The 23,620-nt window shown below is 44.7% G+C and overlaps 1 protein-coding gene and 1 long non-coding RNA gene across 3 annotated transcripts; one reads left to right on the top strand and one right to left on the bottom strand.

Annotated features, from left to right (window-relative positions):
* Window positions 1-3,618: 3,618 nt before the first annotated feature.
* On the bottom strand, window positions 3,619-18,968 carry DMRT3 (doublesex and mab-3 related transcription factor 3). 2 transcript variants are annotated; one of them, XM_079112044.1, is made up of 3 exons: window positions 18,787-18,968; window positions 17,816-18,575; window positions 3,619-5,901 (listed from the first exon to the last, which is right to left on the bottom strand). In XM_079112044.1, exons 2-3 carry the CDS (start codon window positions 18,267-18,269, stop codon window positions 4,937-4,939), a joined length of 1,419 nt encoding a protein of 472 aa, XP_078968170.1. In that variant the 5' UTR covers window positions 18,270-18,575; window positions 18,787-18,968; the 3' UTR covers window positions 3,619-4,936. The 2 variants fall into 2 exon arrangements, with proteins under 2 accessions (XP_078968170.1, XP_078968169.1); XM_079112043.1 differs by having other exon boundaries at window positions 17,816-18,968.
* LOC306644783 lies at window positions 14,315-20,665 on the top strand. The gene is made up of 5 exons (XR_013759470.1): window positions 14,315-15,645; window positions 17,142-17,998; window positions 18,109-18,245; window positions 19,008-20,136; window positions 20,358-20,665. It is a non-coding gene; the product is annotated as an uncharacterized lncRNA (long non-coding RNA).
* Window positions 20,666-23,620: the final 2,955 nt, after the last annotated feature.

Here is a 23,620-nt window from a genome sequence, read left to right as displayed (position 1 = left end):
AGTGGAAGAACCTTTGCCTAATGTTAGTGAATGCCTGAAATCTAGCCACAGCATCACAAAAAAGCACCACAATATTTCCTGCATTTCTAATCTCAACCCCATTAAGTGAGGCTTTTTGAAACTAAGTGAACTGAAACTACTTCCTGTTTTCTTGATTTATCCATGGTTTCCATAGCTATTCCTTTTAATGCTCAAGTCGTCCTCTTGCAAATCCATCATTCTTTGTCCTTGACTCTATCTTTCTCTAAGGTCTCTGCTACATGTTAGTGTACCCTTGTATAAAGTAGAAAAAGCCTCCCTAAATAGCACTTTTTTCTGGCCTGGCAAATTTGGAAAGGGCACCACTCTAGATCTGAGCCCCACTGGCCGCCTTCCCTGGACCTTTTGGTGGGATATAGGAAACCCACAACCACCACAGTAGTTTATGGTCCCCACTATTCTCTGAAGGCAGAAGTCAACAAAAGAGGGCAGTGGTTACTTGGAGAGTCTGCCCCCTGCTGGGAAAGACAGCCCATTGATATCTCCACAGCAGCCTGGAGCTAAAGAGAATCCCAAGCCCACCTTCTCCTGCCTCCTCCATAGCAGCCTTCACACATCTGGTTCTGCCATATCTGGCTGGGAGACAGAGGTTCCTTCCTTTCCCCGCAAAAGAACTTCCCACAGACCTTTGAAATCTTTCATCTAAATCCCAGTGTAAGTGTGAGGTCGTGGTCTGAAACCACCAAGCAGTGACTCAGGTTTTCTGGAAGGATAATTTTTCTCAACAACTGCTGAGTTTAGTTTTGGTTAAGTCCAGTGGCTTTGCCTGTGGGATATATGAAACTCTTGACACAGTCCAACAACCCCAGCAAACTCTCAGAATCCAATTAGCAAATAAACTCCATTGTAATTTAAAGAAAAAAATCACTACCCTTGCTATTTACCCCTGACACTGAAATAGTAAATGATACTGTGGGAACATTGAAGCATATCCTGAATAGACCATCAGCAAAAGGCAAGATTGCCTCTTCCAAAACTCCTCTGCCCTCTGAGATTGGAATTTGGGGAGGATGCATTTGGAAATAATTTTTTTCCAGTAACGATGACATTCAGTTTCACATAAGAAATGAAATTGAAGCATTGATCTTATTTTTCAAATAGAGGATAGCTTCAATATTAAAATTAACATATAAATTTAGCATCCATCTTATTTTCGACTTGCTTCTGCTGAGTAAATGCACATATAAAGAATGAATCACTGAAACAGTATGCAGGGAAATCAAGTTCATTTTTCAAATATGTCAGTTCAAATGCATTCAGAGCCTGTTTTCTGGGCACCCAACAAATGTTCCCAAGATGCCCCCCTTCCCACCACCTCTGGCCTGATCTACCCATAGGGCAAACTGAGGACCTTGGAAATAGAGTCCCTGAAGAGCAAGTCCTGTGATATCTGACTGCTACACTTCTCACCCTCTTCTCTAGTCCTCTTTCTTTTTAAAGTTTTAAATGTTCTTTGGCTCTTGGAGAACCATTGATTGACTTAACCAGTGGTTTAGGATTGCTGCCCCTTTTCCCTAGGACCTGTTGCCTTCCCAGTTGCCCTGCTAATAATATCAACCACAGCCATTTACTGAAAATAAATGTCTTGCTTTTCAATTTATCTATGAAACTACTCTCTTGCCCCATCAAGAGTGTTGCTAATTCTTAAAACCCCAGATGCCACAAGTAAACTAGTATCAACCAGGATTATTGATACCAGGAGGGGGGGGAAAAAAAAAAAAAAACTTTCCTTTGGGAAAAGGATAGCATATTAATGCTGTTGTCTAGCCCTTTCCCAAAGAGAAGTTTCCAGAAACAGGTATTGCTGATCCCAAATGTGTATCCAACCTAATAATTATTGACACTGCTGCCAAAGCCATTTGAACTGTTCTAGGGTATGTGCTAACTTGTTCACCTTGCCATAGTAAAGTAGAAGGGAGTGGTGGGGGGTGATTTAGAAATCTCAGCATAAGAGTTTATATTCCTCAGTTCTTTTATTTGGCATACAGTTGAGACAAAAACCCAAGGACATAGTGAAGAGAGATGTCATGCTCCAATCTCAATAAGTTTACAAATTACCTGAAAAGGATGATAAAGATGGTCTCAGGAATTCTGACTCACGAAGCAGGGCCCAGGAATCTGCACTAGGAAGTTAGTATCTGGGTGCCCCGGGCATTCTAAGACAGAATGATTTAGAACATGACTAACCCACTCCACACTCACAGCATCATAGATGAACAAAGCATTTACACTGAGACTATGAGCTGGCAGATCCTCACCAGAGGAGAAAGAGGAACTGAATATGAATTAACTTTCTATCAGACTGGACTGACTCCCAGGTCAAACATCAGTGGATGGATGAAAACTGGGTGGAGCATAGAGCAAACACCCAGATGTTTGGTCTAAGTGCTGGAAATTAATTGGAAATTGGGTGATTTTATTCTGTATGCATCCAGATGTCCACTTCACGTGAAAGAGTAGCTGAGTGTCGGTGGGCAGAGGAGAACACAGTTCCCTTGAATTCTGCATGCCACGGCAGAATAGTCTTTGAGAGCAGAGTTAGGATCTAATGGACTCAGCCATCAGGACTGCAGAGGGAGCAAAACTGGATGCTAGGGGCAAGACAGGAACTTAACAACGAATTTCTTACTTCAGACCCCTGACCAATCTTACCTAACCAAAGCAAACATTTCTTTCTTGGGAACATTAGGTTGAAGATCAAATACACCTGCGGTAGTGTATAAATAAATTGCTCTCCAGATAATTCCATTTTGCTGGCCATTGTAAAATGTCAGTGACACTGGTGATCTGCAGGTGAAATCACGCTGGGAGGACATCTATCGGCCAAGTTTTGCTCAATTTGGGTCATTCACCCTGAAGAAGTAACATCTAGAAACAGATTTTGCAGCCACTTAGTTACATGGGACGTTATCATTGTTGTTTGTTAAGTAAACATGGATAAGCCATGGGGGTGAAGATGCCTTTGAAAGCACATTTGCCCTAAGTAGGCCACTGCTACCACACAAAAATGTCCTGGATGTGTGTCTTTAGAATCAGGTGCAAATTATTCTCTCCACTCCTTCACTTTTCTTCTTTACATAAACACTAAAGTAACAATAAACTGCATTTACTTTTAAACACTTTGGTATGTAACTATGTCAATTAAATACCTATTAGTCTTCCTAATGTAAGGAATTTTGCCTCCTCAAAGATTTCTCATACCAGAAGTTCCCCCATGGAAACAAAGTGGGAAAGTTCTTTTATTTTGAATAGGACCCTTTCCCCTGGGGCCCACTCTAGGCCAGGAGCTTCTGAGGCTCACACACCTGCCCTTCCCCCTCCAAAGCACTCAAGGGCCCTTCAAGGCTTAATCTTGCTTTGGGAGCTCTCTACATCCTGACTGTGTAGAAGATTTTATTTATTTGCTTATTTGCTTTCCCTTCCACGTTCGTAACTTTATTGTCTGACCTAAGCAGTCATACCTTTCAAGCACTCTGAAGAATGGAAACAGAAAGCCGGAGAGGTGGCTGGTGTGGGCATCACTGAAAATTACTATTTGAAAATTCTCTGTAAAAAAAAAAGAGCTGAGTGAGAATTTGCCATATCCAGCACCCCTGAGAAATGTTTTTACAATGAAAGGGAAAAGTCCTTGATGGTTTGCTTCAAACTAGAATGGCATCTTCTCTAAGTGAGAATGAGGGCATCACATTTTATTATGCTGAATGCAAGGTTGTTGAACTTAATAGGAGCAATAGCTTTCATGTATTGAGAACTTTCTGTCAGGTGCTGTGCTAAGCACCTTCCTTCCCACATTTCACTGTACACTGTTGGGAATTTTTCATTTCGTCATTCTTAATGGGATTCCCTGCTTATCTTGGACTCACGAGGAATTCAGATAATAATACAGATAGTCCGTTGTCTTAAGCCAGCAGGCAGGCATTCCATAATTATTTATTGGAGAAATGAATGGATGAATGGAAGAAATGAATTAACTCTATTCTTAACCAAAGTTTTATCTTTCCGACTACAGCCCCAAAACTCTGCCATTCATATTTCTCAAAAAATGTTTTATTTAATTGATATCTTGGTTCCTGACCCACCCATTGGCAAGGTTTTATATCAAGTTTCTATATTCAGAGATCTTCTTTCCACAAGTAGAAATGACATAAACCAAGATCATCTCCTTAGTTTATTTTTTCTAGAGTCCTTAGCATGCTACATTAACCTGACAAAGCTTAATCTTGTGTTCATTTCACAATACATTTCATGCAGTTCACAGCTGTGATTGGTTTTACATTGACATTACACATGTTTCGATTCAGCCATGTGAAAAGAATATTCTTAATGGAGTTTGTCTCTGAAAACTGTCCAAGCTTAAATAAGCATCTGAGCAGTTCACTCTATTCTGAAGTGCAGTCTCTCTTTAAAATGCAAGAAGGATTTTTAGTGTAAGAGTATAATGTCCCTGTTTATAGTCCATTTGCAACTGAACCACTTCCTTTAGGTTTCACAAGTCCTGAGGAACCCTCTTTTACAAAAAAAAAAAAAAAAAAAAGCATTCAAGTATACTAGTTTATTTAATATTCCAGGTTGAATTTAGGAGCAAGGCTGACCTTCAGCTTACATCCCCAAATAAATCTCCCATGGACCCAGCCTTCCCAGCACTATTCTTTGCATTAGACTCTCTTTTACAATAAACATTCAGCACTAAAGCCACAGAGCAGAGCTATTTGGCATTTTCCAGTGAAGTGCAAGAAATTAAATAAGTTATGTTTTTATTGCTAATGTATAGAATATCAAGCACAGTCACTTTGTCAAACAGAAGGAAAGGGTATACACTAGATGTGGCCTCTCCTGGGGACCCCAGGATTGCAATGCACAGAAAGTGTCGTCTGGTCACCACACATGCGCTACCACTCTAAGATGATGTGTTGAGTATTCTGGAGTCCGAGGAGTCAGATCTCTCGTCATAGTCATCCTCGGTGTAAATAGACTGCTTTGTCACAATTGAACACCCATCCTCAGGAATGGAGATCCGAGGGTCTTCCGAGGAGCGGGTGGGGAGGACAGGCGAGCTTCTGAAGACGCTGGTGGAGTTACTGGGGAAGGGACTGACATACTGGGACCTCAGCTGGTACTGCTGCTGCAGCGTCATGGTGTTCCACAGAGTGACATCGTTGGGCAAAAAGGGACTCGACTGGTTTCTTGCCAGTGTGTTCCTCAGCATCAGGGGATACCGGGGTGGCTGGGGGAAAGGGTGCTGCAGAGGCACGGCCAAGGGGTTGGGGACAACATTACTAGAGTCTGCAGAAAACCTCAACGTGTCTGGGACTCTAAAGGCTGAGCCCACTGACCATTTGGATGAGGAGATGGGATAGGAGCTCAAGGTGTGTTCAAAGATGTGCCCATTGGACGGCAGCACGAGGCTCTCGGCTTCTGCAGAAGTTCGCTCAGCACTGCTCACTGAAGACCGGCTGGACAGAAGGACTTCCACAGCGCTCACCAGGTCCCCGCCGCAGCCTTTCAGGATCAGCTCCAGCACCGTGGGTTTCTGGTTGGGGAAGATCTTTTTCAACACTTCAAGGGGGGGTCTGTTGGCTTTCAAGCTGAAGGGCAGAGAAACAGTCCCTGACGGGCCCTCAATCAGGAGGTGATTCTGCTCCGCATGGTACTTAGGGCTGCCAGGTCTGCTCTCTGGGTTGCCTCCATTTTTCTGGACAGCATAGCCCCCTTCGTCCACTGACACTATTTCTGGGCTCTCAGGGGTGAAGCAGCTCTTACTTTTGGTCACATCTGGGGAGCTCCTCTGGTCAGTGTCTTTGTCACTGAAGACCTCAGTATTGTCTGCAGAGTTGCCATCTCCAAGTCGTTCTTCAGTCAAATCTGAAAAGCAGAGGACAGCTGGGTTAATCCTTTCCTGGTGTGCATAAAGAGGAACAGATGTGCTCAGGAGAGAGCTGCACACGGGCTTGTTGGAAGAGGAAATGCAACTCAGTGGGTTATAACATACTGCCAGTCTGCAAGGAAAAAAAAAAAAAAAGACGAAGAAGAAGGAAAAGAAAAGAAATACAAACTATTGGCAAATGGAAAAAAAAAACTGTAAATAAAATCTAGACAGCAGAGTGGTTTCTCAGAATGCTGGTTGTATGGGAGTTTGCCTTAACCATAGAACTGCTATGTGATCCTATAGTGGTAGAAGACCTGGTTTTGGAGCAGTAACAGCAACACACTGCGCCTCTGTGAGTCTGGGCTAGGGAGGGGAGCACCAGAGTACAACTTAGGAAACCAGGAAAAAAAGCTCTGACTTGTCCTCCAGCTCCTCTTCTGAAGATGAGACATCATTAGCTGTTGCACAACCCACATACCTATAGGGAATTTTAAGGTTTTAAAATCTGTTTCCCAGAGGCTGATTTTGTATTAAATATGTCTCCATGTACCAGACAGTATGTTTCACCAGGTTGCCAAGTACAACAACTAGTTAATGGAATTCCCAGAGCAAAAGAAAGATATCTCTATAGGGTTGAAATCTTTTTAAAAATCCTACTCAGAGGGCCTGGCAAACTCAGTTGCCTGTAACTTGCACTAGAGGGCAAACAAAACCAGCTGTGAATTCTGAATGACTGGACAAATTACTGGAGAGGAAAAGGAAATGGCTGGAAAGGGTTTGTGAGACTGCACGGGGAGTAACACCCATCAGTGACACCACAGATCCACAGCTCCAGGTCTATAGGTAGCAGGAGGTAGACATGTCTGCATGAACTGTTTTGTCAGTAGCCTTCATGGAAATAACTTAAAGCTTACTTGCTTGCTTGCTTGATTTCTGCAGTGCTGGGGATTGGACCCAGGGCCTCCTGCATGGAGGTAAGCACTCTACCATTAAACCACACCCCCAGCCCCAAAAGTAGATTTTGAATTATATTAAAAGAAGAAGCAGGAAAATTTCCCAAATAAAGGCAAGGCTTGCTATGAGACAAATCAGTTGCAAATTTCACATTTTGACTAAAGTTGTTGCCCCCAATAAAGGCCAGTCAGTGTTACAGGGCTAAGTCAGCAGAAAGAAGGCAAAAGTGGTTTGTTTTGCAGTTGTAAATTCTAATAGACCTCTATAATAAAGGGACCTATTTTTTTTTTTAACTACCAAGCAATATACAAATAGATTTTTATCCTTTTTTTAAAAAACATGTATTTGGACTGGGGATGTGGCTCAGTAGTAGAACACCAGCCTAGCAAGTACAAGGCCCTGGGTTTGCTACCCAGCACCACAAAAATAAAAACATACAAACAACAAAACACCATACACATGTACTAGTTGTGGCTACTCAATCCAGGGTAACTAATCTGAAGATAAAAATTCTTAATGACTCAGTTGTCAACAGTTGGTTTGCCTGTGTTTTCTACTCCCCTGCCTGAATAGCCTCATTGTCAACCTCTCTGTGGGCACACCTGATCATGTGCAGATAGCCAGCTGGTAAAATTTCATCAAAGCAGCTTCCAGAAACCATCTCCTGCTATTTGTTGTTGTTTATTTTAAAAGCCTTAAACAAAGGCCCATTTATGAACATTTTTCTAATGCATTATGTGTTTTAAATATAAAGGAAAAACAAAACTTTGGTTCCTTACATGACAATAAATATGAGTAAAACATTAAGTAAATGTGTTTTTAAAATTTTCTTACATGAGTGCAACTTTTGATCATAAGTCTGATACAAATTCATACTTATGCAAATTTAATTAAGTAGCTTCTTTTTAATGCAAAATATTAAGTATCTAAGGTGGGGCTCATTTGCAATCCACACATATGAAGTCAGCTTTGCTTTGTATAATGATTCTGGGACACAATCTATCTTTACAAGAATTTGACATCTTCTCTCCTACAACTTCCTGAAACGGAGGACCCAACTTTCTCCTCCCAATTATTGTGGTTTATGAATTCCATCTCCTTAATTCACAAGACAAAAGCAGCAACAAAAAAAAAGTTTCTATTGATTCACATTCCAATCAACTAGACCCATTTAAATTTTCCTTACAACTCCATACATATCTCTGGCTGTTTCTCTATTATTAAATGCTTGAAAATGAGTAGACAGTGATAGTATGTTAACTGAGCAATGAAATGAGAATACAATTAGATTTTGGTCCCTGTTTAATGGAGCTTGGGAAAACAGGTCAAATACTCTAGCCAGGTAAATATGGACATAAAATAATGTTTAAAATATTATGTGTCTCCAAACCCTTTTCTTATTTCTTTAATTTTAGTTTACATTATTGTTAATATCAAGTATTTATATTCCTCTAATATTCAATCAAGACATGACAGGAAACAGAACAAAGTGTGGAAAAACAGTAGGTAGTATAAGACTCACCCCTAATATATGGAACTTATTATCATGTTGGGGAAATTAAGATGCAGAAGGTAAAGCAACTGCAGCCAGGCAAGACTTTCTAAGCATCCAACACGATGTACATTGTATACCAATGTTCTAGCAGCACTATTTACAATAGTCAACAGTGGAAGCAACCCAAATGTCCATCAACAGATGAATAAATAAATAAAAGGTGGCATATACATACAATGTAATATTATTCAGTACCTAAAGGGAATGAAATTCTGATATATGCTACAATATGGATAAACCTTGAAAACATTAAGCTAACTGAAATAAGTTGGACACAAAAAGAAAAATAGTATGAGTCTACTCTTATGAGATACCTAGAATGGGCAAATACATAAAGACAGAAAATAGAATGGTAATTATGAGAGGTGGAAGAAGAGAGAATGGGGATTTATTATTTAATGGATGAGAAGTTTCAGTTCTAGAAATGAGTAGTGGTGATAGCTGGACAACATTGTAAATACACTTAATGCCATTGAATTGTGTATCTAAAAGTGGCTAAAATGGAAATTTTTATTTTATGTAAATTTTATCACAACACACAAGAAAAATATAATACACAGTAATTAGCAATATAGGAGATAAGGAGAATTTTTTAAGCAAAAGCAATGACTGATTGTTCTTGTGAATAAAGGGTACATTAGGACAGGTAGAAAGCTCAAAACTCAGCTATTCTTTTAAAAGTGTGAACCTAAAAATAGCTTTGTGTTTAAAAAGGTAAATTTTACTCACCTTGAATGAATTTCAAACACTGACAGCATTTTGGGAAAAAAATTATTGAAGTTTCTCAACCAAATTCACTCTTCCATATCACACTTTAAGTCTCCAGAAGAAAGTGGCCCAAAGAGCAGAAGGTTAGTGAGAGAATTAGGGAATGTTATTCTGACTAATCTAGCAGATCTACATTACAAAAATGAAGTATTTTTTAAAGATGACAACAGATATATTCTCCCTAACAACTGGATACTAGATGGCAGGATCCACTAAATCCACTTTAGAAACCCCAAATTCCAATTTTGTACCGAGTTTCCTAGGTTCTGCCGATCACAAGAGCACTTTCCTGTTTGTTGTGCTAGCTTTGACCCCTGCCAGGGCATCATGCACTTTGGTTACTTCTTAAGGAGTGATGAGAGGCTGTGCTGAATCATCCACCCTTGTCCACATTTGACCAGCCCTCTCCATTTGGGTATCCAGGCTACAGTTAAAAAGTGAGAAATGCTAACAGGATGTCAAAGGAATCAAATCTACAAATTTAGGGCATTCCAACCAACTGGGCTCAGCACTGTTTATGCTGTGTTTAAAGAGAAGATAGAAGATAAGGAAAGAAACAAGGACCAGGGGTCATGCACCTTGGCAGCACATAAAAGTCCTACTAAGAGGTCCAGGGCCAATGGAATCCCCATTCACATCCAAGGCTGTTGTGGTTTCAAAATTGAGCAAAGAAAGACTGGCCTCTGAACTTACATCAAGACAACTCCTTATCCAACAATGATTTCAGAAAGGCAGACTATATAGTGCCTGCAAATTTGTGACACTACGATGTCTAGGACTGGTTGTATTATTGTACCTCAACTTTTAGTTTTAGTTAATTCTTTTAGAATTTTAAATTATTCTGTTTTAAATATAGACTTTCAGAAGTAATTATAGAGGGTGAGTTTTGAATCATGATAAATTATAATTTAATAACAGGTGTTTCTTTACATCTCTAGGTTTTTTTTTCTAAATGGACTTTAAAAATTGTTCATGTTGGCTTAAAACACAAAGGCCTTTCTAGATGATGAAATGTGAAACTGCCAACTAACAAAATGAAACAGGAAATGCTCCCGAAACACTTTCCTCTCTCTATTCTTGAAACTGAGATCTCAATTCCTAGAACATAAAGAATAAGAGTATATTTCAACTGACATTTTAAACTCTAGTATGTGAGTAGAGAAAGATAAAACTATGAGTCAAAAATAGGAAGAAATCAATTTATCTGATATTATAAACTAGTAATTGACAGTCATAGAATGTGCTATTTCCAATGTGAAACATCTAAATGTTAAAATTCTTACTAAACATTCAGGATTCAATTTCATATTTCATGAGGTAAAAATACAGCCATAAGCTTTTCACTAACATAATGGTTTGTTGAAAGAAGTACCTATTCAGTTAAGAAGCCAAGTTTTTCTATGGATAATCATGCTACCAACTTTAAAATGTGTATGGCATAACAGCTACAAGACCTTTTTTTTTTTTTAACTGCAAAACTTTTAACTAAGTAGAGAAAATGAACATCCATTCACTTAGAAGTTACCTCCAAATCCAAAAGTACAGTTGGCAAAATCCAACTTTCTTTGGATTTCTTCATAAAAAAACACAGCTCAGTAAATACAGAAAATCTATGTATCCATTTCAAATACTTTGAGAAAGACCACCACATATGTGAAACAAACATTCTGCACAAAACACATTAAAAAAAGAAAATCTTTCTGACTTAAATGTCATGGGTTTTCTACATTCCTCCCAATTATATCTACAAAAACAAAATATATCTGACAACCAGAATGAAAACCCAAAAGCTCTGGAGTAGAGAGCAATTTCCTAGCTCAGAAATCACAAAGAACTCTTTCCCCTTTTGAAATCATGTCATGCATTTTATGTTCAAAGCTCTGTTCATTTGAGCTTTGGGGAATGCACCTCTAAGTAACAGTTCCCTGATAGATTTCTAAGCATAGCATCTCAGCAATGGCAGAAGAGCACAGGCATGATGGAGGCACCTCTGCTCAGCCAGTATTCTAGCCAGGGACAAGCTTTTACACTTTCTGTTGTAGTTAGCTCACTCTAGAAGTGATAAGTCATAAAAAGCTGAATGGTTGGAAATTTGAAGTGTAACAGGGAATGAATCTCAGTCTAAAAACTTTCCTTTTCTTACTAGGGGCAGGATTTGTCATGCTTTGCTTTTTAAAAATCAATAACACCACTGGTTTAATACTTTATAAAGGAATCAAGATGGTTCCCTAGAACCAATGTTTTGGGGCAACACTGGTATATAAAGGACTGGGTAGGCTTAAGGAAGTATAGTTTGTGTCTGTGGACTTCATATATCTTGCAAAATTTCAGTTTAGATCTCTTTCTCAACTCAGAAGGGAGCACTTTTCAAGAAATAGAAAGGAAATTACCTACAAATCTACATATTGTAATTTACAAAATCACAGCCGATTACTCATTTATCCTTCTATTTAACAAATACTCTTAAATCCCTTACTATGCGCCTAAGGTACTATGCTAGGTAAGGTTATACATAGATGATCAAAACATTACCTCTAGGCCACCAAGGGACTTAAGATTTACTAACCGATGTTGCAAAATTCCAAGTTCTCTGCTCAGTTGTCAGATTTTACCATGAAACACAGTAAGAAACTCAGAAGCCATCAGTTGGGCAGACTAGTGTCTTCTTGGGTGGGAATGTTGTTGTAAACATTCACACTTAAAGACTATGGGTGCTACAGGTATGAACACCGAACAAAATAATCATCAGTGGGGAAAAGTAGAACACTGATCTCAGCTTGTAAAATCTCTGTGCCTAGTAATTGCAATAGAGAAATTACAGATTCTATGGACAACCGATGCCCTGGGTGTTGTTTTTCATAATGTTATTGTTAGTTGGTAGTTGATTGAGTTTTTATAGCTGTTTAACTGCATAATAAATTGGAGAGAATCCTGTCTACTTATGTTTTTGTTTCCCTTCTGAGGACAGTAGTATGTGTTGCTTGGGCAAGGGAAGGACTCACTGAAGTGAAGTGGGAGTCTGGTCAAAACATGCCACAAATACAAAGTGATGGACCTGTGATGTCCGAGGACCACCAGACTATCAGAGCCCATGGGACTAGACAAGGGGGTCCCAGGACTTGAGAGGTTAATGGCTGAGGGATCAAAAGGTGGAAGAAGGGAGAAAAACAAGAGGTGAAGAAGTAAGGAAGAAAAGAGGAGGCAGCCAGGCAAATGGATTTTCACTGGGCTCCGTCTTCCTCCCTGTGAGGAAGAAGTGCAACATTTCCAGAAAGGGGCTCCAAGTCCTCCAGGGACTTTGATTTATGAAGATTTACTCCCTTTCCCTCTGTAAAGCTGTTAGCAGAAAGTGCTGACTGGCTGCAGCAAAGAATTTCTCATCAATGCTCTTTGATTGTATTTTGCAAACAAAATGCCTGTTGCTTGGTAACATTTCACTTGAGCCTGACCTTCTCCGAAAGTTATTGCTATCAGATTCGATTTACACTGTCCTCCTGTGATTACTGTAATCTTTTAAACTCGGGAGTTCATCCATCAGGGAAAAGAAAAGTTGGTTGTGTAAGTGGAGAGCACGGCTATCCGCCAGATTTATAACACTGGGAGTGCGCTGGGGGGAGGCTTCCCCGGAGGGCAGTGGACTCTGGTTCCCAGACGTGGAACACCCTCGTTTTTCCTGCTCGCCCAGTCCTCAGGCCACAAGATGGACACCAACCACCCTCCGGCCCTCGAGGCAGCTGGCTCCGCAGAGCTCTGCAGCCCACGGTGGCTAAATAAAATAATGGGATGCCCGGTTACATTTGGAACTTGAGATATAAAATGAAATTTTTTTAGTAGAAGGTGTCTCAGTAACATCTGGCGTTTGGGGTTTTTGTTTGTTTGTTTTTGTTGTTGGCTGTGGTTGTTGTTTTGTGATGGTGGTGGTGGCGATGGGGGAGGTCGGTTAGCAAGCTCTTTGCTAAAATCTGGCAAACCAAGTCAGAGCCCCGGCCTTTGGAACGCGAGGCTAAGAAGCCCTAAGACAGTGGGAAAAGGAGCAGAGCGTCCCCGAGGCCGAGTGCAGGAATGGCTAGGCGAAGGCTAGCGCCTGCTCTTTGGCGGACACTGCTCCCAGTTCCCCAGAGGCCGAGAGAGTCAGTGAGGACCCGGCCCGGCAAGGGGTGCTGGCCTCAGGGCTGTCCCGGGCGGAGCAAGGGAGCCCCGTGCGGCAGCAGGGAAGCCGCGTGACACCACAACCGCTCGCCTCTGCGAGCTCCCTGCCTGCCGTTCGTTACAGCGAGAGGAAAGGCCCCGCGCCGCAGGGCCAGGGTCCCTGTCCAGGCCAGCGGCTCCCCCTGCCCCACCCCACCCCCACCGCCCTGCAGCAAGTGCACAGCGCTGTGCGCCCGCCTGCAAGGCCAAGGGCTAGAACTCCAAAACCACCCCTGCCTGCCATGCCGCGCAGTCCCATCCCCAGCCAGGTTTGAAAGAGGCAATGACATTTGGTTATTCCATTTTTTACAGAGTTGATTTTTGCTTTTTAAGGCCCTCACTTCCAGACTTAGTTTTTCAATTCATATGTACAGTTCACAGATGACTTTTAATTCTTTCCCACTTCTTTCTTCCCTCCTAGCCTACAGTCACAGAGAATTTCCCTTCCCAGCCTGGATGAGTATTCCCCTAACAGCTATTATACTTCCAGGTGCTTCTTTTTGGAGAGGAAAAAAAAAAAAAAAAAATCCTTCAAAAAAGCAAAATTAAGCCGGCTCAGTGGTGCATGCCTGTAATCCCAGGCAGGAGACAGGAGGATCACAAGTTCAAAGCCAGCCTCAGGGAGGCCCTAAGCAACTTAGTGAGATCCTGTCTCAAAATAAAAATCATAAAAAGAACTGGTGATGTGGTTCAGTAGTTAAGTGCCCCTGGTGCCAAAAACAAAAACAAAAACAAAACAACCCACCCAAAATTAAAATTAGGAAACAGGGAAGACCCAATCAAACTGGAGCTGAAAAGCCCAGAGCAACCATAAAGATGTAAAGATGCCAGGAGCAGAGAGGGATGTAAGAGGTAAAGTAAAATAAAGGCAGGTCCCCAAATCCTCTCCCTGTAGTTAATCTTGTTCTCTCCTTTAAAAGAATTCAACTGGAAAGTAGGTCCTATTTCTGACCAAATATGTTTTGATTTCTTTCTCTAAGAACATTTACAAGATTTTTGTATACATATTTATTTTGATAGTAGACATAGACCTAAGAACAATCTACAGCCACAGATGGTACCACGGTCTGTAGCCACCCAGAACACTCTACTGGAGGAAAAGTTGGGAGTAAGGAGGAGAGCAAGAACACAGGACTGTAACTTCAGCTTCTCACCTTGGCTGTGACCCTTAACTTCCCTCCGCTCTGCAGCCCATGGTCCTGAAAGGCTGGATTGGCTGGTTGAGACTGCTGATTAAGACACACTAACAGCTGAAAGATGGCCCTGCTTCCTGTGACATTTTCATGGGGGGGAGGGGTATGAGGAAAAGCAGAGTGAATTCCATAGTATGTATAAAGAAGCTTATTTAGAATTTGAGGCTTAATCAAAATATCAAAATGTAGTAATTTCAAGTCAGTCATAGATAGTAATCAAGGAGAAGAAATCTATACTTGAAAAGAAAAAAAAATGTTACAATCCATAGCTAGAAGTACTAATCATTAGAATATGGAAGTTCTCCTTAGAACCACATTGAAAGGGATGCTCGAACACACTGTTGAATTCCTTTAAAGAATCTGAAGCATAATTTGTATCTTCCAGTTACAAAATTTAGCTTTGGTATTAAGGTGCTGCTCCCTAAACCTGTAGGTTTTTCTCCAGGATGCCCAGCAAACATACTATTCTCCAGGGCATGTGCTTTTCTCAAAAATTTCTAGAGAGGAATAACACTCCGTGTGCTGGTAACACCTGCATTTCTACCCATGAAAAAAAATTTTCACCACAGCTATGTACTAAAGAGAGCCTTTGCCCTACAAAATGACTAACCATGTTCTTTAATTCAAAGTTCACAAAGAAGCAGATCTGCATCATTTGCCAGCAGATATTTAGAGATTCCTGATGTGTGAGTGTTTACTGTATTTGTGGATCTACCATTCAAATACAGCTTTGCTTACTCTCTACATATCATGAGCTACTTATAAAAGATTTTCGGTTGTGCTTCTAAATATCCCTGGTATGTTACATACAAATACATTAACTGCCTCCAAAAAAAAGGTGTAACATATAGCAACAAGCATTCGTGGTCAGTTTTCTCTAACTTAAACCCCAAATAGATTTTCTCCTTTTTCCTGCATAGAATGGGTCTGCCTGTGTGTTTGTAATTCTTAGCGAAAAACAATTGTCTGTTCTTTTCCTGTCCCACCCCATTGGTAGGTGACTGGCTATTTAAAAAGAAGAATGGAATTATGTGAAACCGACTGAAAGAAGAAAACTAAAGTTGTGCAAATCAATGTACAAGGTATGTGGTAGTCTGGAAGCCTAGCCCTTGGTGTTTGCTGGCTCAATCACTCAAAGTAATCACTCTGACCTCTCCTTGCAATTACTTGCTTTCAATTTGGAGGGCTCAGGCTATCCCTAAATACTTGGTAGAAGTAAAAGAGCACTAGGTCTGGTTTATCCAGTTGAAATCTGTTTCTTTTTTTTTTTTATTCTTCCAAAGGATGTGTCCTGCTGCTTCTGCAGCTTCAACTCCGCCTTCCTTCTTGGCCTCTTTACTCCTCCTCCTTTCTGTACTCTTGGATTTTGTGACTCTTTATAAACCATGGGCTTTGGTTATCTCAAAGAACAATCTGGAAAGCACAGGATGTGAAAGGAGTCCCCTCTTGGACACAAACCACAGAAACCAATGCCATATTACAGTGGGGTTCTGGGACAGGCAGTCACTGTAAAATGCTACCTCTGACATGAACTCAGACACCTGCTCTAATCCTGGTGGCAACTGAGTCAGGGAAACTGGAAAAAGAAAATTAAGAAAATATATTAGCCTGTAATCACTTTTAGAGTGAGCCCAAGCTCTCCTAGTTCACTAGTTCTAATCTTAGGCAAACAAGGAAAGCAAACAATCTTAAGGAACAAAAAGCAAAACCAAAAATTCCTCTTTTGCCCCCTTGTGTTCCTCTGTGGAAAATTTGCATATATGAGGAGATGAGGGAACAAGAGAGAGACAACTGGAGGGCACGACCTGAGAAATACTTATATTTTCCTTTGGACCAAATATCTGAAAAATCCATGTGCAGTGAACTCTACTCTCCTTAAAACACCTAGTCCTACCCTTCACATAAGCTCCTCTCAGGCCTGGAGGGCATAACAGAGCAACAGGGCAGCAGAAGGGACCCTCCAGGCTACCTATCAACTCACCATTAACCCAGTGAGTGCACAGTTTTCCCAGCTCCAACCAGCAGTTCAGTGCTTCTGCAAACCTCTCTCCAGAAGGCAGGGAGACTGTCTTTCCGGGTGGGGGGCGACACCTCTTCCTCCGTTCAACCTACAGAAAGGCTCTAAGCCTTCTGGTTCTTAATTGCAGCATGCCTACTTCCCTGAGGAGATGGGCTTTTTTTTTTTTTTTTTTTTTTCTTTATACATTTGCACCAGTGAAAGGGGAGCAATGAACACATGTCCAGAGTTCCAAGAGCCATCAAAAGAAAGTTTGGGCTACCCAAAACCAGGACAGAAGCTAGAGGTTTCTCAGGAGGAAAGAGAATGAGACTCAACTGGGGGTGCCACGCTTAGGCACCTCCAGGGCTTAGAGCATGACCCGCCCCCCCACACCCCCGCCAATAAAGCATTTCGGAGAAGCCAGGCAAGAACAGCAAAGGGAAGGGGAGACAAGAAAGTCTTTGCTCCAGACCCAGGGTTTAGCAGCCTGAGGCCCATCCCGCCTATAACCTGGAAAGGGCTTGCCAGAGTAGTTTTTCTCACTATAGATCAAGTTTTGTTTTTATTTCTTTAAACCAGAAGGACAGCTGAAATGGCCTGCCAAAGGGTGTTAAAGGACCTAAGTGGTTCTGCAAAAGATGACTCTGGACACCCCAGATTTTTGGTCCGCTATCAGGTTAGGAGTCTTTTTTTTACTATCAGGAACTTTTTTTTATTATCGCTCCTAAATGGGGCTTTTTTAACCAGATCGCAGGAGGTCACTGGGCGCACCTAAAAAGGTTAGGGTTCCCCCAAGTTGAAGATAACGTGTCCTCGCTCCAGTTACCCTAGATCAAGCTCAGAAGCACGACCAAGCTTTAGGCTTTGGCTTTTAAGCTGCACCTACCCACTCTTACCCTCAAAAGTTAGACCCTCCAAAACGCGTAGCCAGGAAAAACTGACCGCACAATAATGAGTGCGTGCGCATAAGTTTAAATCTGGTCCTGTCTCGACCTCTCTATCCTTTGAATTTGACTGGTTCCCCTTTAATCTGCGGAAGGTACCTGGCGATCCCGACGCACAGTCCAGCCATTTTGCTTGCCTTTCCCGCGGGTATCCCGAATCCACCAGATTGAAGGGAAAGTAAGAACCAACCTAGTGGAGGTAGGCCTGGCCAGACCAACTTCCCAAACTTGCCTCCCGAGCAGAGCCACAGTAGACGTTCGAAGTTTCCCACACGCCTGGCCAAGCTCGCGCACCGCTGACGCTCTTACCTGACTTGGCGAGTTGTGCCTGCAGCGCTCCCGGCTGGGGCTCGGCTGCCCAGCGTAACGCGGCGGCCGCGGCCAAGTCAGAAGCTGGGCGCGGCGGCGGCGGTTGAGACTGCTGCGAGGTTGGCTGCGGCTGAGGGGTGGCAGCGGCGTCCCCAGGCGGCGGGGGCCCGGGCAGAGCGCGCAGTGAGTCGGGGATAAGGCTCTCCAAGCTCTCGTTGGCCTGCTGCCGGCGCAGCGCCACCTGCGCCGCCATGACCCGCTGCCGCTCGATGATAAGGATGCACTTCTCGCAGGTGCAGTCCTTGAAGCGGCAGTAGCGCTTGTGGCCCTTGAGCCAGGACAGAACGCCGTGGTTGCGGCAGCGCGCGCATTTTGGCGTGCGCTGCAGGGGCGCCCGCGGTGGCTGCGACACTGGGCCGCCCATGTACAGGTAGGGGGAGCCGTAGCCGTTCATGCCCTGGGCTCCGGGAAGAGTTGACGGGCTGGCGGCGGGGGCAGGCCAGCGGAGGGTGGACTGCTGAGCTGGGAGGTCGGCTCAGGGAGCGGTCTCCGGGTGGCGCGGCCCCAGACAGCCCTGGAGGCCGCGTGCGTTCTGGGGAGGTCCGAGGTACTGCAGCCGACTCTCCTTCGGTGGCGATCACAGCTTCGGCCTACCGGCTTGAGCCCCCACCAATCCCCACGCCGGCCACGTCTCTGCCGGATGCTGCTTTGGGCGCACAGCCCGGCCCGAAAGTCGTCCTAAGCCGAGGCGCTGCGGCGGCTGTAAGGAGCCGGCAAGAGCTCTGATTAAGGTCTGAGACAGCTCGTCTGCCGCTCCTTTGCTTGCTGGCCGGGCCCAGCACCTCCTCCGCCTCCCTCTCTCAACCCCTCCTTCCTCCCCACCCCCCGCCCCAACAGTCCCTCCAGGGTCCTTGTCTCCCTGCACTCCCCACCCCAACCTTCCTCGCGCTCCTCAGGTCCCTGCACTTCACCTTCGTTGCCACCTGCAGCCAGGTCACTCTCGCGGGGGCGCTCACGGTCCCCTGATCCAAGCCAGCTCCGCTACCCCTTCCCGCCGCGGGAGGGACTGCGGCGGTTCGGAACGCGGTGGTGCACATAGGGCGGGGAAGGGGAGGACCGGCGGGAGTGAGGGTGGGGGTGCTGTAAGCGAGTGAGGTGGCCGCTCTTCTACACTTTCATCTCCTCCCTTTAGGCCTGATCTGGAGGCATTGAACCTAATGTCGCTGTTATGCCGACACTCGGTCACAAACACATAGTTCCGCGAGGGCTGAGCCTGCGCAAGCGTTGCGGGTGCACCCAAGACCTCACTTGGGCCGACCCGGTTTCACGTTTGAAGAGCGCTAACCCTGTGGCCACATGTGGGGGGAGTTAGTGGTGGCGGGGCGGGGGGTGGTAGAGATTGAGGAAATTTGGGGGTTATCGATTTCCTTTTGCAACATTTTTTTTTTTCTCTTTTTGCAAGAGAATGAGGGTTTTTTGAAAATCTGGCAGTCTGACAACTCGTATTGCGGGCTAATTTTATTTTTCTACTCGCCCTTACCGTTTTTAAATAAAAAACCACTCTGTGTTTTGAAGCGCCCAGGAAGTGCTCACGTGGATATTTTACTTATGGGCTGGGTGGAAACTTTCAGAAAGCAGAACAAGGAGCCACGTTAGCGTCTCAAAAGTTATCGGGTAAAATCTTCCCATTTCCCAATAGCTATCGATTCATCAAACGGAGGTATCTCTACCCAATTCAAATCCCCAGGGAATCTGGGATTTAGTTAAGGAAAAGGGATGGAGCTACTCCCGTTCCCCAACCCATAGACCCCAGTCATAAACGTCTTTGAGTGGGAGGTGGGAAAGGGACCTTGCACAAGATAGCATAAAACTTTGTTTAGAATGTTATTTGCGTGTTTCAAATCTCCTACGTGTACAATCTCTCCTACTGCAGACCACTATACACGCACAGAGACGGCTAACCGCCCCCACCCCCAAACAAACAAACAAACAAACAAAAGGCTACTGGAGGATACAGTAGGCGCCAGGCAGCATGATGATGCGAAGGGGGAAGATGGTAGTCTGTTCGCATGCTAAAACCATACACGAAGATGATCTCTGAGCGGCGTGGGCGAACCGAATACTAGATGAGAGAGTAGACGAGTACGCTGCAAAGCCAGACCCCTCTGATGCACAGAGGCCCTTGTCTGCTCCAGGAGGCCCCATCATGCTGCCCAGGAAGCAAGCAAGAAACCCGAAAACGTCTCTCTGTCTTTTGCTGTGAATTCAAGTACAGCACCGCCAAGAGTTCTAAACAGTCAACCTCCACCTAGAAAGATTCGGTGAGGGGAGGGGATTAAAAATGGGACCCTGTTAACCGTTCCGGGTTTCAGTTTCGTCTGGGAGTTGCGGGGGGCTGACCTCCTGGGGCGTAGGCAGGAAGACCTTGCTCTTGAGAGCTAACTCTGGAAGCATTTCCCCCAAAGCGCATCAGACCGGGACCCCGCCGCTTGGCCCCTTCTCTTATCCCCTTAATCCCTCCTCTCCTCCCACCCTTCGCTAGGAAAACAAGCCCTAAAACACTACAAATGGAAGGAATTTTCCTAAATTCTCGGGACCAGAGGCAGAGGTCCGCCAGTCGCCCAGTGAGCCTGAGGCAGGGAAGTGAGGACCTGACAGCCGCTTCACAAGAGGGCAGATACGCAGGGTCGCGAATGGCACCGGATCTGGGAACTTTCACACTGAAATTCCCGAGTCTCTTGGAAATTCAGGAACCAAGTACTTTTTTTCAAAACCTAATTTCTCCCGATTTTCTTCAATGGTCAACGGAAACATATAAAGAAAATGAGAATAAAGGGGTTTTTCTTGTTTTGTTTTTGTTTTGTTTTGTTTTGTTTTTAAGGAAAGCAGCGGAACTCTGCACCAGGTTTGTGGGGACATTATCACTCCCAAGGCAAACTTCTTTCCTCCCTCCATCACCTAACCACCCAACCCCGATGCCACTCAAACAGTCTGGCATTATTTGGTCCCGGGGCCGTTTCACTCCAGTGCACATCGGGGGCTGAGATCTAAATACTCATTTGATATAGCGCAGTAATCCTTTTCTCATATTTGATGGGAATGTTTTCCATATCCCAGTATTTGACAACATCTCCCTATAGGGACAGGTTTGTATTTATGTTGGTAAAATGTCCCCTGCCTCAAAGTCTATTGTAACCCAACACCTGACAACCCCGAGTCCCATTTCTGTTTGCAGAAAGGGTTTATTCAAGCACATAATGGGATCCCAGCAGAAAGCCTTTCAGAACAAGGGGCTATGGTAAACTTCACCACATGAACTCCGTTTCCAGGGCTATTAAGCTTTTAATTGGAAAATAGCAGAGGAAATTTCAAGGTGACTATAACGTGTTAGCAGTTAGTGCAGAGAAGAAAAGCCGATGCAGGAATGAATGTAGAAAGCATATGGTCCAAATCACATTTAGGAGCAGCGGCCTGCTTCTACTAAGTCCCTGCAGCTTATGCACTTATGGGAAAAATCATCAAAGAAATTGGAAGTGGGGGGACTACAAATAAATGTAACCTCAGAATAGACCCACTCATGCTCTCCTCTGAGTCTTGTATATGTGTTTTCAAACCACAATTAAGAGGGTAGAATTGTGACAGGTGTAAGAGTGAAAGGGTGAAAAATAACGTGCTAGTTCTAGTACACACGATCATGTGGTGCCGCGCATGTATAAAAGCCACGAATACGGGTGCTCTTATTGAGAAAAAGGGGAAGTTCTGACTCCAAATCTGGGAAGCCCTGATGGCTACTCCTCATTCCTAAGCAACGATTAATCAAAAGGACAGTTTCATATGGTCCTAGATATATAACACATCAAGAAAATTTCTGCCTTGCTGGAGTTTTCATGAAGAGGGGAGTTAGCATTCATATTTTGTTGTCTATGTCCTGACCACAGTGACATTGATGAGGGTAGACACCGGGGGCCAGGGCTTACAGAAACCTTTATAAAGGCTGAAAAACGGGTTGCCTCTCCCTGCACCGGAACTTAGCATAACTAGGCAGCTCTCAACCAGTCAGTGCCTCTTGGTAGCTCTTGTTGGCCAGCCTCAAATTTAAAGGTGGAGGGGGGCGGGGGCAATGTCCAGTCAGGCGATGGGGAGACCAGCAAACTATTTCTTGAGGTGGCAGTAATGTCTTTGTTCTGCCTCAGCTGGTTAAGGAGACACTTGTATGAACCCCCACGGGATCCCCGAAATGACCCTAGGGCGCAGGGTGGAGGGCGACGAGAGGAGTCACATCGGTCAGGCCTGGGGGAATACCATTGAGCTCCCGGAAGAAGGTCCTGAACAGTCAGATCCCTACACCATTTTGGAAGGGAAGGAGATGGGTACTAGTGGGTACCCTGCTCCAGATGCCCAGGAGCCGAGGCCTTTTGAAGCAAAATGATGAACAAAATTCCTGTGTGCCCGCTGGTCCTTCAGGTGCCCTTATGTCCTCCGTGTTCTAGAATCCTCGAAGCCAGCAGCAGCTCAGGCCTGCGAGCAGCGTTCCAACCCGTGCTGATTCCGCAGACCCAGTCTGGGTACTAGACGGTGACTGCCCCAAACTTTTTTGGAAGAACTGGTGTCCCTCCCGCTTCGCTTCATCCGAGGAGCCCTCCGAAGCGGTGACCTTAAACCCTGTGCCTTCGAAGGGACCGAGAAAGCAACTGCTCATTCCCAGCTGACACCTCCGGAGTCCCTCGGGTTCTTTCGGGGCGCCGGGCTGAGCCCAGCTTTCCCGGTATCAGACGGGCACCGGGCGGGCTGAGGGCGTCGACCAAGTCCCCACGCCATTTTGGGGAGTCGCAGACTCTTTAGAGAAGAACCTTGTCTCCAGCAAGGTAAAATGAGCAGCGCTGACTTTAAGACGGTTTGAGGACAATCTTTCTCCTGCGACTTTAAAACTAAAAAGGCGGAGACAATGATTTTAGGTAACTTCAGCAACACTCGGGGACCTGGCAAGTTTCTGGCCCCAGAGCATTTGCTGGGGGCACTGGGGGCACTGAGTGCCCGTCTCCAGGAAGATCCACTTTTCCAGAAATTTCTCCCTTGCCTCCCTAGCCCCCTGCTTTTCCTCAATAACGCCCTGTCGCGGAGAAAGCGGCCGGACAAACGAGACTGAGAGAAAAGATATTCCCACTTGGTTCCAGGGGTATGGGAATAATAAAGGGGAAACCACGACCTGCGGAGACGCACAAATTGCTCCGCTATCAACACCCCGGGAGAGGGGTGGGAATTCCACGCGGGCAGGCAAACTCGAGGCAGGAGAGCTACGCGGCTAGTCCCTGGCGCTGTGGGAGACGCAGGGACCGCGGGGACGCCCCATTTCCCGCTGCTGCTGGTTGAGAGCCTTGGCTCTGGAGCCTCCTGGGAGGAGCTACTTCCGGAGCGCCCGAGGCCACGCCCACCTCGGTTGGCCACGCCCACGGTCCTGATTGTACCGCCCACTCCACTGTCTGGACCGCGGCTTTAAACTGTGGAAAAGTTTGGGGTGGGGTGGGAGTGGAGGGGATAAACTTAAACAAGCGCCTGAGTAAAGGTTGAAGCGGGCTTCAGTGAGGAGCCGGGAAGGGGGTGTCTTAAGGCATGAATCGCAACTCTTTGGAGGCAGCCAAGCTTCAAAATGCTCAGGGTCAAGCGGGCAGCGGGTCTCAGGCCTTGTCGGCTTGTGGTTGGCGAGCGAAAGGGTAAGACCTTCGTGTGACTTTCCTGGACTAATATCCCTGACCGACTCCAAACGACCGGAGTCAGAGAAACCAAGGACTGTCCCCACGTCCTTGA

This window comes from Sciurus vulgaris (genome assembly GCF_902686455.1).
Source record: "Sciurus vulgaris genome assembly, chromosome: 15".
NCBI classification, from domain to species: domain Eukaryota; kingdom Metazoa; phylum Chordata; class Mammalia; order Rodentia; family Sciuridae; genus Sciurus; species Sciurus vulgaris.
This window is presented reverse-complemented; position numbering and strand designations above follow the sequence as displayed.